Source organism: Elaeis guineensis, chromosome 9 (assembly GCF_000442705.2).
Source record: "Elaeis guineensis isolate ETL-2024a chromosome 9, EG11, whole genome shotgun sequence".
In the NCBI taxonomy this organism is placed as follows: Eukaryota; Viridiplantae; Streptophyta; class Magnoliopsida; order Arecales; family Arecaceae; genus Elaeis; species Elaeis guineensis.
The window spans coordinates 91,265,384-91,283,750 of record NC_026001.2 but is presented as its reverse complement, the minus strand read 5'-3'; the positions used below and the strand labels follow the sequence as shown (position 1 = coordinate 91,283,750).

The 18,367-nt window shown below is 36.0% G+C and overlaps 2 protein-coding genes across 8 annotated transcripts in view; both read right to left on the bottom strand.

Annotated features, from left to right (window-relative positions):
• The window catches only part of LOC105042151 (momilactone A synthase), a 46,679-nt gene extending 35,155 nt beyond the window's left edge, over positions 1-11,524 (bottom strand). Inside the window, exon 1 of one of the 3 annotated variants that reach the window (XM_029263660.2) lies at positions 11,346-11,524. Coding sequence is in view for 1 of the 3 variants with exons in the window: in XM_010919262.4 (XP_010917564.1) it covers positions 11,346-11,368 (23 nt within the window). In the remaining 2 variants the exon portion in view is untranslated. The remainder of the gene's footprint in view (positions 1-11,345) is intronic. The other 2 variants (XM_010919262.4, XM_029263661.2) reach the window with 2 other exon arrangements.
• A 1,218-nt stretch (positions 11,525-12,742) lies between these two features.
• The window catches only part of LOC105042150 (uncharacterized), a 31,538-nt gene continuing 25,913 nt past the window's right edge, over positions 12,743-18,367 (bottom strand). The window contains exons 2-7 of one of the 5 annotated variants that reach the window (XM_073243319.1): positions 15,915-16,089; positions 15,239-15,442; positions 14,885-15,156; positions 14,471-14,806; positions 14,305-14,376; positions 12,743-12,758 (exon numbers count right to left, since the gene is read on the bottom strand). In XM_073243319.1, coding sequence (XP_073099420.1) covers positions 15,400-15,442; positions 15,915-16,089 — 218 coding nt within the window. In that variant the 3' untranslated portion in view covers positions 12,743-12,758; positions 14,305-14,376; positions 14,471-14,806; positions 14,885-15,156; positions 15,239-15,399. Of the gene's footprint in view, positions 12,759-14,090; positions 14,377-14,470; positions 14,807-14,884; positions 15,157-15,238; positions 15,443-15,692; positions 15,835-15,914; positions 16,090-18,367 lie in introns of those variants that run through there. The other 4 variants (XM_073243318.1, XM_073243320.1, XM_073243317.1 and 1 more) reach the window with 4 other exon arrangements.

The following is an 18,367-nucleotide window of genomic DNA, read 5'->3' as shown; positions in this document are numbered from 1 at the left end:
TTCCAAGAAAGGCTATCTACCGATAGGCCATGAAATTTCTCTCTCGAAGAGGGATTGTCCAACAACACCTCAAGAGAGAGAGCATATGGGTAGGATTCTATATGCTTCGGCAGTGAGATCTATCATGTACGCCATGACATGTACACGACCAGATGTGGCATACTCACTAGGGGTAGTGAGTAGATACCAATCTGATCCAGGAGAGAATCACTGGAAGGTTGTCAAAACCATCCTGAAGTATTTAAGAAATACTAAGGACCAGTGGCTTATATATGGTGAATTGGATTTGAGACTTATAGGGTTTACAGACTCTAATTTCCAGTCTGATCGAGATGATAGCAAGAGTGTGTCAGGATTTATTTTTACCCTTAATGGTGGGGCTGTCTACTGGAAGAGTTCCAAGCAGCACACTGTGGCTGATTCAGTATGCGAGATGGAGTATATTGCTGCATCAGATGCTGCCAAAGAAGCGGTGTGGCTGAAGAAATTCATCACCGAGCTCGGAGTAGCACGCTCACTTGTTGGTCCAGTTCTGCTCTACTGTGACAGCTCTGGAGCCATTGCTCAGGCGAAGGAACCAAAGGCACACCAGCGGATGAAGCATATTCTGCGTCGCTACCATCTCATCCGAGAGATCGTGGATCGAGGTGACATCGACCTTCAGAAGATCGACGGGAAGGAGAACCTAGCCGACCCATTCACTAAAGCCATTGCGGTGAAGGAGTTCAACAACTACAAGTCGAAGATGGGTATTAGATACTGCACCGATAGGCTTTAGGCCAAGTGGGAGATTGTTGAGAATAGTATTCCAAAGCCAATCGTCAGCCTGTTGACGGTTGTGCTCCTTTTGTATTAGTACATGAATTATAAATAAATAAAAGTTATTTTGGTATTTTTTCATCACAAATGTTTCATCTTCTAATGAACTCCTGTGTTGTGGTGAAGTCCTTAGGACTATTTAGACTCGACAAAGGAGGATTTGTCGCTTAGTCCTTAAACATGTTCACGACCAAATGATACGTTGTTACCAAGGACGATAACATTTATCGAGCATAGGTCATTGTGTGCCATATGGGTTGGTTGTCCTCATAACCAAAGAGTGTGGCGACACTGGTATGGCATACAGGTGAGATGTAATGGTACATCTACACTGAACGTGACCAACTCCGGAGCTATTTCTGCTGTCAAGATTTGCTCCGATGAGATATGGGCATAAATGTCCCTCCGACCTGAGACCGCCACGGTGACTTGCAAGCAACTCACTGCACTTAGGCACTGGACTACCTGAATTTCTAATTCAGTGACGGAAGGCTGCTGGGTGTAGTCAAGTACTTGACTTATCGGTGCGTGTGTCAAGATGGGATTGACCACTCCAGTTTAGGAGCTGTGTACAGTCGTATTTCAATTTAGCAAAACTTTGGTCTGGGTAGTCCTAGTGAGGAGTCACAGGACTAATTGAGTTGAGCATGATTCGGATGATATCATCAGGGTTGACAGTTTAACCCTGAGTCATCCTAAACACAGGGGTCAAAAGGGATGAATTATACGGTAACCATATTCACGTAGGTTCTGAATGTTGTGATTGTGATTATTCGACCTATCCGATCGTCGGGTACCATTGCTAGATGGTCACTTCGATTAGTACAGAAATTGGTTCCTGTGCTACTGGCTTAGGTTCGAACCTGCGGGGTCACATATATTAGAGGTTCCTTTCTGATCTGATGGCTGATTATGAGTTTTATCTATCTGAGACTCTATGATTGAGAATTAGGATTCTCTAATCATGAGTTTCACACATTTTGGGTACCGGGGTCAAAATTTTGAATTTCAAATTTTGAATTTGAAATTTGAACTCTTTGATCAGGGTTTCATATCGATGGTCTCTGATGCCTGATTGCCCATCGAATTTGGACTCAATATTTATGAGAGATTTAATTAGTAATTTAATCACTAATTAACTCAATTTGATTGAGTAATTATTTTTGGATCAAGTCCAATTGAATTGGATTCAGTTTGGATTGACCCGATTAGGTTAAATGTTGACCTAATCGCTAAGGTGGTTTCGTCCCTGATTTGATCAGGGGTTAGGTTTAGTTAATTTCTGATTTGATTAGGATTTTATTGAGCCTAATTAAGTCTAATTATGTTGAGTTTAATCTGGTCTAATTGTGCTTAACTTATTTTAAACTAGGTTGGCTCAATTTGAATCAAACCACCTTGTTTTAAATTTCCTGGGACACCCAACTTCCTTGCACCCATTTGAATTCACGAGAAGAAACTTCTCGTGAAATTTTTCTCACGCAAAACCCTTCCCCACGCCCTCATTTGTGCACCATATGGATGAATAAAATAATTAGTTAGCCATTCAAATTCAAAGCATGTTTGAATTTGAATGGATAACTTATCACTTGTCCTTTCATCTTTATCCATTTTGTGCACCACATTACTTACACGAGAAAAGGTTTCTCGTGAAATATTTTCCATGCACAAAGATCCACGCCCCTTCTCTTCTCACGCCCAAAAGTATAGGGATAAGTTGGTTTTCGTTTGAATTCAAATTTGATTTGAATTCAAATGTGTAACCTCTTGTCTTTATCCTCTCACGCGGATAAGACACGTTCGATATTGTTTTAAAAAGAGGAGAAAGGTGGGACGTGCGTAGAAATTTTAGGAGAGAAACTTTGGGGCGTGAGGAAGGCTTCTGCATAAGGTGAAGGTCCAAAACCTTCCGAGAGAAAAAGAAAGAAAAGAGAGAAAATTGGGCGCAGGGTTTTTGGTGTGTACCCTAGGGTTTCTACCTAGGGTTCGGGAAGTGAGATTGGTGTGCCACGAGTGTCGTGAGTCCACCAAATTTCAGGGAGAGATCCATCAGCCTCTCAAGCAATTGTGCAAACGATCTGGAGTATCTCAGAAGTCGGCACACATCGATCGAAGGAGTTCGATCAACATCTATCATCAAAAGGGTGAAACACGAACTAGCATTCGTGAGGAGCTGATCAGACGGGAGCTTCGTGTGGATAATCCACAGAAGCCAGATATTTGTGTGGCTATGACGTGACAATCAGAGCTCTCCGACGGTAATCAGATTGCGGTGATCGACTACCCGCAAAAGGTGATGTGTTCTGAACACAGTACTGTAAAACGTTTACTGATTCAAATTTGAATTTTAAATTTAAATGCATGCTGTTGTATCATATTTAGATCCTAGTGTAGGGTTAATTAGTATTAATTAATGAGATTAATTAATAATTCTGCTGTAAAATAGTAATTTTAAAAAAGTTTTAAAATTACCATTTTGCCCCTGCACTAAATTTTCGCTTCACAATGGAGCAGCAAGGAGTACTCCAATAGATGATAGAGGGCCCGACAAAACTAGGCCATCCATCAGAATCTGATCAGGCACACGGATAGCTCTTTCGGTACACATGTTGTGGTTGACAGACCGGTAAAAATCTATACCAAAACTCTTCACTAAAATTATAAAAATTATTATATATATATACTTTAATTAATTTAATTTTATTATTTACTTATTGTAGATATAGTAGCTGGGTCATCCATCAAGTTAGCTATAGTTGTGGGAGGCCACACATCAGTTTAGGAGGACTGGTGATTACTTAGATTTTAGATCACAACATATCACAGTAGAAATTTCAAACTATATTTATTAAGTTGTTACAAGATCTGATATATATATTAGAACTAATATATTTCTAAACTGTATAGGTGAATTACATGGAGTACGTCATTGCGCGGCACGACGATAACCCATCCACTCAATCCCTCTTTGACTTTGAGGGATGGCTCAAGATCATCGGAGGGGTCAGTAGGAGCCAGGTCATAGGATTTGGCTACAATTTCGATCCTCCAGCAGCTCGATATTCTTCGACATCCTCACGGGCTTCGATGTCTCAGATTTGAAGCGATGTGCATATGGAGGATGTCGTGCAGAGGCTTCTGAGCCAGCGATCTTAAAGCTTTTAAGATGCCGTCTGTGATATGGTCATGAAGATTCTCTGAGATCCGCAGCTACGCGACTAGCTGGGCTCATTATTTCAGTCATCACATCAGGTAATTCTATTAGTAAACTCTTTTACTTATTTTAAATTTTTATATATAGAAGCTTCACATATTTAAACTGAAGTTGGAGAAGAGGATTTAAAGACTAAAAATTCAATCTAACCATCCAATTGATGGGCCGAAGGTGTCTATATATAGCTCCGTATCATCGAATGAAATATGTAAGAACAATCTGTTTGAGAATCGAAGAAGTATATCAAAAAATATATCTCTGTATCAAAATTTATTAATAATATTTTATTTTTCTTCATTTCAGGATGCTGGAACATCTGGCTCTCATCCACCAGTTGCTGAGGAAGAGCAAAAGGACGAGAAGAAGGACGATGAGGAGGATCTGATCTGATTTTCTTTTATTTTGATGTATTATATTTTTTTATACTGTTTGTAAAATTATGTAATTTATATTTTTAACATAATATAATTAATTTTTTATTTATGATTGTCATATTATCTTTAGATTTTAATTATAATAGGTGTTAGGAACCATAATTGATTGTGATTAATTAAAATAAGTTTTAAAAATAATATTATTAATTTAAAAAAAAAATAAAATTAACTATCACCGACAGTATTAGCAATGGCTTCAGTGATCGCTAATACTTATTAGCGACGGTATTAGCGATGGCTTCAGTGGTCACTAATACTTATTAACGATAGCATTAGTGACAAAATAGCTATTAATTAAAAAATAAAAAAATAAATAATGATGGAATTTGATCATCATAAATGTCGTCACTGATAGCGGTTATTAGCAATGGTTAAAAAATCCATCGCTAATAGGAGCAATTAGCGACAAGAGTTGTTTCAAATACTAATTAGCGACGATATTCCATCGCTAATACTATTATCAATGGCAAAATCACTATTAGCGATGGCAAAACTACTATTAGCGATGGCAATTAGCCATCGCTAATAGTAAAATTTTTTGTAGTGGGAGATACATCAGAGGAAACTTCAACAAAGGGGGCACTTCATTCAAAAGGTCTGCATACATTCCAAAAGAACTCGTTACAAATCAGTTTTAGTTGGGTGAGGCTCGTTACAATAAAGAATGAAGAGACAAAGCCCAGACCCAATCGGTGCCCTTGAAGCACAAGCCGAGCTTTAACTGATGCGATCCCTGATGGAGAGCACAGAACCTCTCATTTTGCAATGGGCACCGACCTTTACAAAAGGATATTGGGGATGGAATGATATTTTTCTTGGTGAGAATCCATCAATCTTCTAGATATTCCTTTAAGGAGGGACAGAAGGCTACATTGGATGAGAGAAGAAATACACCCTCTTGAAAGGCCTAAAATTTCTCCATGGAGGACAATGTGTTAGAAGCCCTCGGGCAGCCATCGCCGCAGCCCCACAACCAGAATAGCGAAATTTACCAACACCTCCCATGCCAAAGTGGGATGTTTGCTAAGCATTCCCTGAAGATGCTTTACGATCGATCGGAGGGAGAAGAAGATCTCCCGAGATGAAGAAGAGCGCCGACGACCCTTCGACACTGGACAAGACGGAACCATCAGGATATTGTGAAAGATGACCAAGGCAATACCAAACCCAAGTGGCGGAACCCCTACTTATAGAGGGAGTAAGCCCAGGCGAATTCAAATGCCCCACTGATCATGTGACAAATGTTACTATTTTAAAGGAACCTCAGAAACTGCACTTCTTGAAAAGTAGGTATTAGCTTTAAATACGAGCCCCACCAAATCTTCAGACTGTGTAGTTCTCTATCACACAATCCCAAGAAGAATCACCTTCTTTGATTCATGGTAGAGAATACAACATCGATCAATATCCAGCACTTGGTGTGCACACAAGCCCATAATTTTCAAAAAATTCACTTATGACATACTGGTAAAGCAAGTGCTTCAGAGAAGGTCAAGGGAGATCTTGGTTTGAGTGTGGAAATCGATCCATTTGAACCATTTGAGCTCTTAATCGAGGCAAAGAGCCAACCACATTGACATGACAAAAAAGTAAAAGACTTCATGTGAGAGGTAAACATAATGAAAATATATTTTTCATTGACTAAAAATATATTTATAGAAATTTGCCAAGGAGAAGGCACCAAAGACAAATACATAAAAGAATGAAGAACTAGTCCTCATCCGAAGAAAATGCCTCGATCTCCTCGTCAATGTTTCTAGGGCAGATGCACCTCAGGTCCAGCTTCGGAATCATCTTTTTCAAACGCACTTTGCAATCTTTGAAGCCTTGGATGAACCAAACCAAGGACGCCTCAACAAGCTCATCCTTAAAGTCTGTCGAGGTCATGTACTCCATGATGCATCTATTTGTAACCTTGATGGAAACCTCTACAATAGCCTCGATAAACCCCCCCTTCATTGCCTTTGGGCAGAGGAGGGCTTGCCTCGAGCCTTGCCGACCCTCCAAGAGGAGTTGGGGCCAGCCCAACAGAAAAAGAAACCAAAATGGCTCTGACGCAGCAATATATAGTCTCATGGCTGCAACTGACTCAGTCCCTACCAAGAACTGTAACAGGTCAAGGATGGAAAGCTCTGGTTGGATACTCCTCACCCTCTTAGATGAAGACTCCTCACCTGAGGAGCTCATCTTCTTCTTCAGTACTGACTTGATAGACAACAACGATGGCTTCATGACTACAAAACAAGAAAAAAAGGATCTATCTCTAAAAACTACTGCGATAAAAGAATGATTGATAATTGGATGGTAGAAAATCCCACTGGATGGTTAGTCTATTTATACTAACCCTCGATGATATAGATCCGATCATCGAATCATCAGATCTTGTCATTTGGCTGACCCTAAAGTGACAGATCATGCGGCCCTTCATCGTACACTTATCCGATCAAGTCGTGTGAGACAACTCATGAAGCATGCCTCAAAACTTACCATGGCTTTCCACATGCGGGTTCCTAGTGAGTCCAAGGGCAGTCTTTGGATTTCTTCTTTTGGGAGCATCGTTTCATGACTCCTCGAGCTCCCTCTCTAGTAAAAACAATGCAAGTCACGAAACAACACATTATTGATCTCCAAAAACTTTTTTCGGGAGCCGTGATGCGAGCACGTCTAAGAGAGAACCAAGTTAGCAGTTCAACTATCAAGACAGCTTCTTCCTTTCTTGACGTCTGAAGGTCATTTTGAACTCGAGAGCAAGAGACATATGTTATAGAAAAGATCCATTGATCAGAACTAATCTTCCATTATGGTGCATCCAAAATGATGCGGTGAGGTCACACCAACTATGGCCCCAGGATCATCAATTTGGCCAGCTGCGCAAGTGAAGCATATGTCTTACATCCACGACTAACAACCTCAATTTAGAGAAGATGGGAGATATTTCTTCCTCAATAAAAGGTCAAAACATGGCCAATGGCCTGTAGAGCTAGACCTAACAAACTCACAGATTCAGATAGTGGCCTATAGGCTCAACCGCCACAACAAAGATGTACGAAGAGAACTCTCAAGTAGGGGACAAGTAAGCAAGCAAAACTCAAAAACTGGAGAGCTGAACAAACCCTGGTGGGAGGAGGAGGGAGAACTCTCTCCACTTTACTGGCTCTCGCTATCTTTTTTCTCTACTGTTTTCAAAGCTCTGACTAACTTAGGCATCGAAAGATCCCACACTGGAACACCCATGATGAGTATGGACTTCCTTTACAGATTCTCCCTAGCATCACAGATCTCAGACCGTGCCTAATAGCCACAACAGTATCTCTCCAGAGCCTTGCGACAACAGTCATGTTACATGATACCTTGGCTTGTGGAAGCAAAGGTCAAGGATGCCTCGAGTAAAAAGTAATATAAGACATAGATTGTTAAAAAAAGAAAAGGCATGATCCAAACAAGGCCTCTCTCACCCCAGATAGGTTCTAAAGTTATTTAAAATTATAAAATAAATAAATAAATTATTTTAATTTTATAATAGTTTATGAAAGTAAGTAAATAAAGAAAATAACTAGAAAATTACAACAAGGCTTGAATGTAAACTAGATGAAGAAGAAATAAGAACTAAAAAAGACAACTAGTTGAATTTTCACCATCCAACTCCTTTGTTTTGACCATAGTCACATTCATCCTATCGCAGGCTTCCCATGTATCCATCGACATTGCATCGACTTCATGCTAGGCCTTTGAAAATTGCACCAAAAGGAAAAGAAACATTCGAATTGCATGAAGGTTGTTATGGATTCAAACAAAGTGAAAACACAACCAATAAGGACTCTGACAAAGAGGCATAAAGCTTCGATTCAATTGACTATTCATTGTTATTGAAAAGAAGAGAGTACCAGGATTTTCTATAATGTTATAGGGTCTTATATATGCTTTTTAACGGTAAATTATTTATGATATTTTTTATTATATGTCACTAAATTCTTTTATTACTGTATTTTGATAAAAATATCATTATTTTTCAATAAATATTTTTTTATAATTGATATTTTATAAATGCTATTGTAAATTTGTATTTTATAGCATATAACTTGAAGTATCAAAAAATTAGAGCAGATATTATGGTATTTAACTAACATGCTAGTAAACAATCTCATAATTTATGGATTTTAAAAAATTACTATTAAATTTTAAATTATTAATTTTATATAGAGCTTGATTTAGTCATATCGATTCTATAAAATATATTATTATATAAATATATTCTAAGCATTACTTATTAAATGATATAAATATAAATTAATAAGTTAAATAAATTATTTTTATATGCTAGTAATACAAGTTGTAACTTGATGGTCAAAGGCTTATCATTCAAAAACATTGATAGAAACTCGGCTTGGACTTGAAAAATTACAAAAGAAGGCTCCTAGAAGCAAAATCTTTGCTTTAAGGATGATTTTGATGCTAAAGATTAACTAATAATAATTTAACTGCCATCATTTGGGTACGGACAACATGGTATGTACCATCCAATGACTTAGATCGACTTAGACTCCACAACCAACTAATAGAATAAGGTTTCTTTTGTGCAAACTGTATTAATTATGTGCTTGTTAGCACCCGTACCCTAAAGGCGATAGATTTTGCTTGCAATTGACAATACCGAGCAACATATAACTTTGTTATCTGCTCTTCGATTGATGCAATTCAACTTGCATTAGAGTGCATACTCGATGGTAGGTAGTCACACTTTCAATATCATGCAGAAATTTTGCCTGTATTAGTTATGATAAAATTTTAAAATTATTGATACCGGCAAAGCTTCTTGACACTGTAAAAATTTAATCTCCTTGGAAACCTGCGAGTTAAGTGCCTCCACATATTTATACTAGACCGTTAATTTACACTCCCTGAGGATCACTATTGATGCTTTGGTGATGCCACTTTGGCTCTATCGCAACCTTTAAGGTAGGGATATTTCTAGCCTTCTCCAATCTCCTAGCATGAAAAATTCATTTTCGAAAAATTACACTGGGGGTATTTGGTTTACAACCAAAATTGAAATTAGAATATGAATGAATTGGAGTTGAAATCGAAATGACCAAATCTTCTGAAGCATTTGATTTACGATCCGAATCCAAATCAGAATAAAAATCTAAATCCTTAGGAGAGAGTACTGAAGGGATGCTTAGTTGAAGAGAGTGGAAGTTTGGAATCGAAATGGAAATGAGTGACTCCCATTCCAACTGTTTGATTGGAAGGAGTTTTATTTCGATTCTGATTCCAAGATGAAATAGAAATGGCCCAATCTACATAGAACTCAATTCCTACTCTCCTTTATGAATTTAAAATTTCATTCTAATTCCGATTTCGATCACGAACCAAGTGCTTCGGGGGATTTGGCCATTCCGATTCCGATTCCAAGCTATTCGGATTCTCATTCCGATTTTGATTTCGATTGTGAACCAAACATCTCGATTGAGTTTTAAATAGATTAGACCATTCTCATTCTGTCAAAAAATTGAATTAGAATGAAACTTCTTCCTACTAAACATTTAGAATAGGAGTCACTCATTCCCATTTTGATTCCAAATCCCAACTCCGCTTATTAACTAAACACTTCTTATATATCCTAAATGAGATCAATTGCTCTCCATAACTTTACTGTACTTGATTTTGTATATACTACGTACTACTCACCATCCAAAGAATCTTGAGTTAAGTCAGACTCAAAAACTAAATGACAACAAGATTTTGGCCATTAAACCATGCCAAATGTGCTTATCGCTGACCATATCCTGGCTATCGATTCATAGCCTTAGATTGTACTAGTATAGTTTCACTTTTCCGGCAACAACTTTGTCATCGGATCTTTGATCAGTGAAATTCAATCTGTGCTAGAAAATTTAGCTGATGAATTAAGGATATTTTAATCAAAGCAGTCTCATCTTGAAATTCTGTTTGTGCTAGTTTTCTTAAATTTTTAAATTTTCTACTCTCTACCAAACTTTCTAATGCTGCAAATGTTTTGAGCTTGTCAAGTACATATAGCCAAGTTTTTCCACAAATTCATGTTAGACTATCCAGAAGTCGCCATTGATACTTTTGTACTGCTATAGTGATCTTGCCAAGTTTTAAGGTTGGTTTTACTTCTAGAATCATAGTTTTAGATCTTCGCCTTGCCACGATCACCAATTTACTCTCCACTTTCTATCTGAGTACTACTTTTTGGACTCTGGGCTTCTAGTACAAACAGTACCACCAATAAGATCAGAAAAAGTTAATGGAAAATCCCCCACTCATACATTATCCCTGAAAAGAGTCTCACCACCATATCCTACATGGTAGGCTAGATTGCACCAGAAAACCCCAGAATTTAAAATGACATCCTTGTTTTTGTTTTTAGTAAATCGGATTTAGTAAACCAATTTAGAATAAAAACAACCATGTGAATCTAGAATAAAATGACATCTTTTTGGTGTTGCAGACTAAGTTCGAGATAAGATAGAAGATCTAGAACTTTTTTTTGGTGGAGTAGAAAAAAACCGTCAACAACACTAACTCAGGACTGCCGCATTCATCTCTTTCAAGTTTCTTGATACAAAGACCACACTCTTGAGCTGACTTCCACAAATGGGACCAAGAAACTATCTAAGCAAGAGAAGTGAAATAGAGGAGGACGACCCTTTCCATAGGAAGCTCTCCCAATCCTATCAATGCAATTAATTATCCAAAATGGAAGTTTCAAGGGCCGATATATGCTACGTTGTAGGGCTGATAACAGAGAATTACACATGACGATTCTACATGCTATGATGAGATACTTGCCCTTTCATTTACAAAAATAGAAAACTCGCATACAAAGTAATATATTTTGTGATAGAATGTACCTTCTTGCAGCGGAGGTGAGCATGGAGGTGATTCCGATGGCTGGCTAAAGGATTGGACAAGAGAAAGGAGGATTGGAAAAGCCACCCATCACCAATAAATTTGAAGTCTTGGCCTTATCTTTTCCATTGACTGGTAACCGCTTTAGGCTGCTCTCCCTGGAACTTGGTTTTATATAGAGTTTTTTTTTTTCCTTTGCTGGTCCCGGGAATTATTGGACCATTTGGTTATCCTTGGATTTAAGGTTCCCCTATGGTGCACGCTACACCACAAGCTGCGGTGCACCGACCAATGGCGTCCATTATAGGTTGGACGGCTGCTCATGAGCACGAGTGGTGCGACCGTCTTTGATAGATGAATAATTGTAGATTATGATTTTTTGTTAATGTTAATCAAATAGTCTGTCTTCCCTAGAACTCATTTTTATGGATTTTTGCAACTGATATTCTTTTATCAGGATGAGGTTTATGTAAGCCAATCTAGCAGTTTGTCCTATTTCTTCTTTTTCTAAACTATGCGAGCCATTTAACATTTAAATTTGATGCCAAGTTGCTTGTCAGAAATTCTTCTCTTTTCTTTTCACTACAAAAAAATATATTTTTTGCGATGATATTTTACCGTCGTTAATAATAACTTACCGTCGCAAAAATGTATTTACGACAGTATTTTAACTGTCGTCGTTTCGACCGCAGTAAAAACTTCGCGATAGTGAAATACCGTCGCAAAAAATTTTTGCGACAACTTTTTATGATGGTAAATGATTGCGTCATAAAAAAACGTTATATAAGATGTATTGTGACAGAAGATATCGTTGCAAATAATTTTTTGCCACCGTATTTTACCGTCGCAAATAAATATTTTATTTTTACGACAACTATAGCCATCGCAAATAGTGGTAGTAAAAATTTTTTTATTATAGCAATCTACTATCGCAAATAGTGGTAGCAAAAAAAATTATTTTTTATAGCATTTTGCCGTCACAAATAGTGGTAGCAAAATTTTTTTTTCTTTACAGCACTTTACCGTCGCAAATAGTGATAGCAAAAAAAATTTTTATTGTCTTCGATACATTATTTACGATAGCAAATACTGTCGCAAAAAATATAAATTATATTTTTATTAATTATATTTATTTTTTTATTCTTTTTATATAAATGTGCCTATGAACTTGTAACCATTATTGATACACCTGCTTATCAATTAGAAAGAAAATAAAGCATAATACTCAAATATTGAAAATAAATCTATTCAACCAAAAATAACTTGAAATGCATTACCCAATATTAAAAATTCATCCAGATTTTACTCAAATATAACATAAGTATTCAAGTACATATCCATTATCCAAAATACAATAAAAAGCAAAACAGAACAAGAAATTCGCTTGCTTCGTCTTCATGGACTTGTACCTAAACCTGAAAATAAATAAATAATATATATTAATTTAATAAATTATTACAAAAAAATATAAAATGAGATCACCAACAAAAATAAATTTTTTAGAACAAAAGTTACAATGGAATCCACTTACAATTTCCAACTTCCTATACCAAAGGATGTGCCAACAATATGAACATGTTCATATTGTTGGCACAAAGGTCTAATGCAAGAAATTATTATTTTTTATACTACATAATGGTCAGATTTACTTTAAAACTAGCAGCCAGCTTGAAGCTACCAATCATGCATAACATTTTAGTTTTTATTATCTTCCTCATTAAAATGGCTACAACTATTCGAGTATCATCTTGTACCCCCTGCCGACACTAAAGTCGGTAGCACTATAAAACCTTACTGTTATGCATACTTTTTCAGTTTAAGAATGGTGTTGATAGTTATCTGAACTGCTATGGAGTGTTGATAGAACAATGGTTGCACTATAAAACCTTATTGTTGTGACATTTCAATCACACAACTGTCAAAATAGAATAAAAGAAAACCGATAAAAGGTGCAGATGCTTGGCTTTTTTGCATATGGTAGAGCTAGACAAAGGCATTTCACTTGATTGAACCTGAGACTATATCCTGTAAAAAGGACAGGTATTGTGAACTATGGAAAAAGATAAATCTAGCCAATCAGTAGGGATTTCTTAGCAAATTACCAACAACTATACTGAAATTATAATTTGACATAATTGCTATATGATTCCTGTTTGGAAATAAACCTGCATCTTAGGTTTTATAAAAAGGGCAGCAATGATGAACAAAAGTAGAATTGAATTTTGAGGTAAAATTTAAATTAATAAAGACATACTAGTTGATCTACCAACTGAAAATTTTAAGACAAACTGTAACTGTAGCTTATATACTGCCACAGGCCAAGCAAAGGCTTTCCAAAAATCATAGCCCTCGTAACAGATAGAAATTACTTTGGAGATCCAATCTTCACATCAATCCAAGTCAACAAGCAAAAGATCCAAAACATCGACCAATAAATTAGAAGTACAGTTTGAAACCAAACTTTAATCTGGCGATCTATGAATCCTAAGCCCTAAAGAAGCAAAATTAAAAAGAAACAAACAGACAAAACAAAACAAAGGCCACACTGGAATATCATACCAAGGTAAATCAACATAACCAAAATTCACCGCACAATTGGTCTCTGTTTTTATCTATATATAGATAAAAAGAGCCACAAATGTGGGGTTATGACAGACCTCCTATCACTTTTGATGGCCAATGGAGTCAAGAGGATAGTTTTGCTGTTGGAAGATAACAAATAGTAGGTAATGGTAGCACAAAATGACTTCAGCTACAAAAAGGCCCAAGATTAATTGTCATCACGTCCATTGTAACCAAGCTATCCACCAAGGTGAAAGGCCCCTTCACACTGGATGAATACAAATGAATCTAATAAGTTATATGTATGCGTATGTATCCGTTTGCCAGTCTGCAGAAATAATTTAATACCATCACACTGAAAGAAAAGAGAATCCGGACAACAAGAATATCATCACAAACCTCATCAGGCACCTGAGTGAATCTCTCATTTTTCGATGCATGTGTTTGGTGAGTACTAGATGCATCTGGAACCTATATATTATAAAAAGTTGAAAGATATAAAATTAATTATAAATAATAATCAATTAATATATAATATAAATCTAACTAAATAAATAAATCATACCTGCCCACTACTGGATGGCACCGAATGAGGAGTACCTACTGGGCTATGCGCAAAAGATCCACTCGCCATCTGAGCACGCATCTGATGGAGCTGTGCCTCCAAGTAGAAAATCTTGTCATCAAACTCAGTCCGAAGCTCATCTCGAATCCTCCTAATGGTCTCCTCTGATGGTGCCTGATTAGATTGCTGATACAAACGTCACTTTATCATGCTCGAACTCCAAGTACGCATCCATCCATGTCCATCTTCTCCCATCACCTCTACAAAGATACGATCTTTTAGTTCTGGTGTGCGCTCATCCTTAGGTACCTCCTCAAGTCATCGTTTCATCTCCTCCTGTAATAAAAAATTATAATATTGACATTAATATATAAAATATACTATATGTAACGAGAATTTAAATTATGTACTTACTATACACTCTTGTGCATCCGCATCGATGACACCCTGCTTTGAAGTACGTGTTCTAATAAACACGCTTAGTCGATCTGTTTCTAATCCCTCTGCTTCCATCTATTAACATAAATAATCCAAATATATATAAAAATTTATACTAAAGTTATATTTAGTATAAATTTATAATATTTAAAATATATATTTGCTCTAATAACAGAAAATGAAGTTCTCCCTGTCTTATGCAAGCCTCCCAACATCTTCCTGTTATTTTTGTTTCGTGCACACTGTGCCTACAAAAGTTATTAATGTAATTAAAAATATAATATATAGTTTTATTATATAAAAAGAAACTAATCACAAAAGAATAAGTACCTGGACATCTTCTTGTCCCCAATAACGAACAAGTATCTCCCACTGATCAGCTTTCACATGCGGAGGAGATCTAGAGATAAGATTTTCTTCCCTCTGATGCTCATCATAGTAATGACGCTTGATATAAGACTTTCAATTCCTTCACATCTCACCAACCGACCTTAAACAATTTTCTCTATATTCACTAGGGGCATCTGTGTTATCCTACAAAATTAAAATTTAACAAAATTAGTAATTATATAAAATGTATGAATATAAAGGACAAGAGTACTTATTTCGCATCTCCTTCCAAATATAATCTACAACTAAATACATAATTATAAAATAAAATTTATAAATATATTTTACCTGCATCTCTTTCTAAATGTGGTCTAAAATATATTGGGGTATTTCTGTCCAAGATGCATATGTCAATGAGACATATGTCCCATTTTTCGCTATTACCCCTAATTGACTCTTGAACTTACTTGCATTGGACCCACAAGATTGCATATGAGCATCAAATACCAAAGAAACTTTCTGACCCGTGCCCCAAAACTCAATACCATGAGCCGTGCCTCGACCTCTTCGTCTAGAAGTTGACTGACTCAAAATATCTAATTAATATCCAAATACAATAATCAGATAAGATAGTACAATAATTTTAACTTTACATAAGTAGAATAAGTGATTTTACCTGCAACATCTGATGACTGTGGCTAAGATAATGTGGTCTCTGACGCTGTCTATGTGGCTGAGTATTATATGCTGAAAATGATTGTTGCTGTGGCTCATCATGATTGGATTGAGATGATGAATAAGCCTGTAATCTATCCAACATGGATACACCACGTTTCTTTTTTGGAGCCATCCTATATGTAAAATATAAAAAGTAAGCATCATCTTCATCTTAACTAACAAATGAACAATAATAACTAACAAAAAATAAATATACAGAATTTAACTAACAAATGAATAATAATAACTTACATACAAATTTTCATAATTAACAATGGTCATTCGTCTTCATCCATCTCAACATCATCTTCGATGGATCTCATATCATCTACAGTTGTTCCATCTACACCTTCTCTCACCCAATGAACATCATCATCACGAGTATATATTGTCTCATCTAAATGTTGCTCGTTAAAAGGCTCTGCTTGAGGTACTGATTTAACATTATTTGAACCATCTTTTGAATACATATCAAACAAATCTCTAACTGTCATTTTGAGAACAACACTCCATCCTGATTCTACAGGATCTGGAATATAGCATACTTGTTCTGCTTGACTTGCAAGAATGAATGGTTCATTTGAAACATCACTATCATTATATAAAAGATGACTAAAATTGACAAGTGTCATCTTAAACTCATCTATCTTCTTTCCTTTGATATCATCAATCCAATCACATTTAAATAGCACAAATTGCATATCATTGGTATATCGAATCTTGATAATATCTATCAATCTTCCATAATAGGTTATATCTCCAATACTTGTATGCGCCTTGACAACAATACCATGGCTTTGAGTGGTTCTCTTGTTATCCTTATCAAGTTTGCGAAATCGAAAGCCGTTGATGATATATCCACCATAACGTCGTATAAATTGGTCTGGACCTCTAGCAAAATGCTGAATTTCATCTGAGTACTGAATTTCAGATGTTCTTACCTATATTCAATATAATATTTTAAACTTTCAAATTATATAAAAATTAAATGATAAATAAAAGTTTTGAATTTGAATTGTTAGAAAAATTAAATATGATTACTTACATTCTCCATCAACCATGTGTGAAAAGTTGATACATGGATCTTTTCAATTTGATCATCTGATGAACGAGGCATTTGTCTTCTTAAATATTCAATGTGCTTCCTATAAATATTATAAACAATACCTTGAATAAGTATAAATTTGTTAGTATATCTTACAAGTTGATTATAAAACTTACATTCGAATAGGAGTTATAGCATCAATATTTTGCAGCACATAACGATGAGCTTGCTCCCATGTGACTTCATCAATATATATTTTGGCTCTCTTTCCAATGGGACGATCGGAATTATTTCCACCATCATTATTTTGAATCGATCGATTTGATCTAGTTTCAACGTCCTGTAAATATCTTGAACAAAAATTCATACACTCTTCCATCAGGTATCCTTTGGCAGTTGAGCCTTCCGGATGAGCTCGATTACGCACATAAAGTTTGAGCATAAGTAGATACCTATATAAATATAAATTAAATAAAATTTACATAACAACAAATTGAAATCGAAAGAGTATGACGTGCTTCATTTTATATAAATAATATTACCTTTCAATAGGATACATCCACCTAAATTGCACTGCTCCAGCAATGAGTGCCTCTTCTGCTAAATGTATAAGTAAATGCTCCATTATATCAAACAATGAAGGTGGAAAAATCTTCTCAAGCTGGCAAAGTGTTAAAGCAATACGACCTTGAATATACTCTAGGTCAGCCATCTTGTTCACCTTCGAGCATAATTGTCTAAAGAAATTTGTTAACTCAATCAATGCCTCAACCACATCCTTAGCTAATACTTTGCGTACAGCTACAGGAAGTAACTGTTGCATCAAAATATGATTGTCATGACTTTTTAATCCCCAAATACTACGTTCCTTTAAATGTACGCAACGACTGATATTAGATGCATAACCATCAAGGACTCTGATATTTTTTAGCACTTTTAGGAAGATATCTTTGTCATCTTTGGACATTGTAAAACAAGCTAGAGGCAAATAAGCCTTACCAAACACTCGTTGTTGTGGATGTAATGCTTTTCTTATACCCATTTCTTGCATATCATATCGAGAATTTAAATTATCCTTGAATTTTTTCGTAACCCCCAATATTGTCCAAAGTATATTGTCACATACATTCTTTTCAATATGCATGATATCAAGATTATGCCGAATCAAATTATGCTCCCAATATGGTAAATCAAAAAATATACTCCTCTTTTTCCATCCAGACTTTTTTCCACCTGAAGTGCCTTTTTGATTTTCTTCAATTTTTTTCTTTACGAGGTCATTCTTTTTATATTCTATGAGTACTCCATTCAATTGATTTAGTATATTACAACCTGATAATTTAACAGGCTTCCTTCTGTATTCTCCT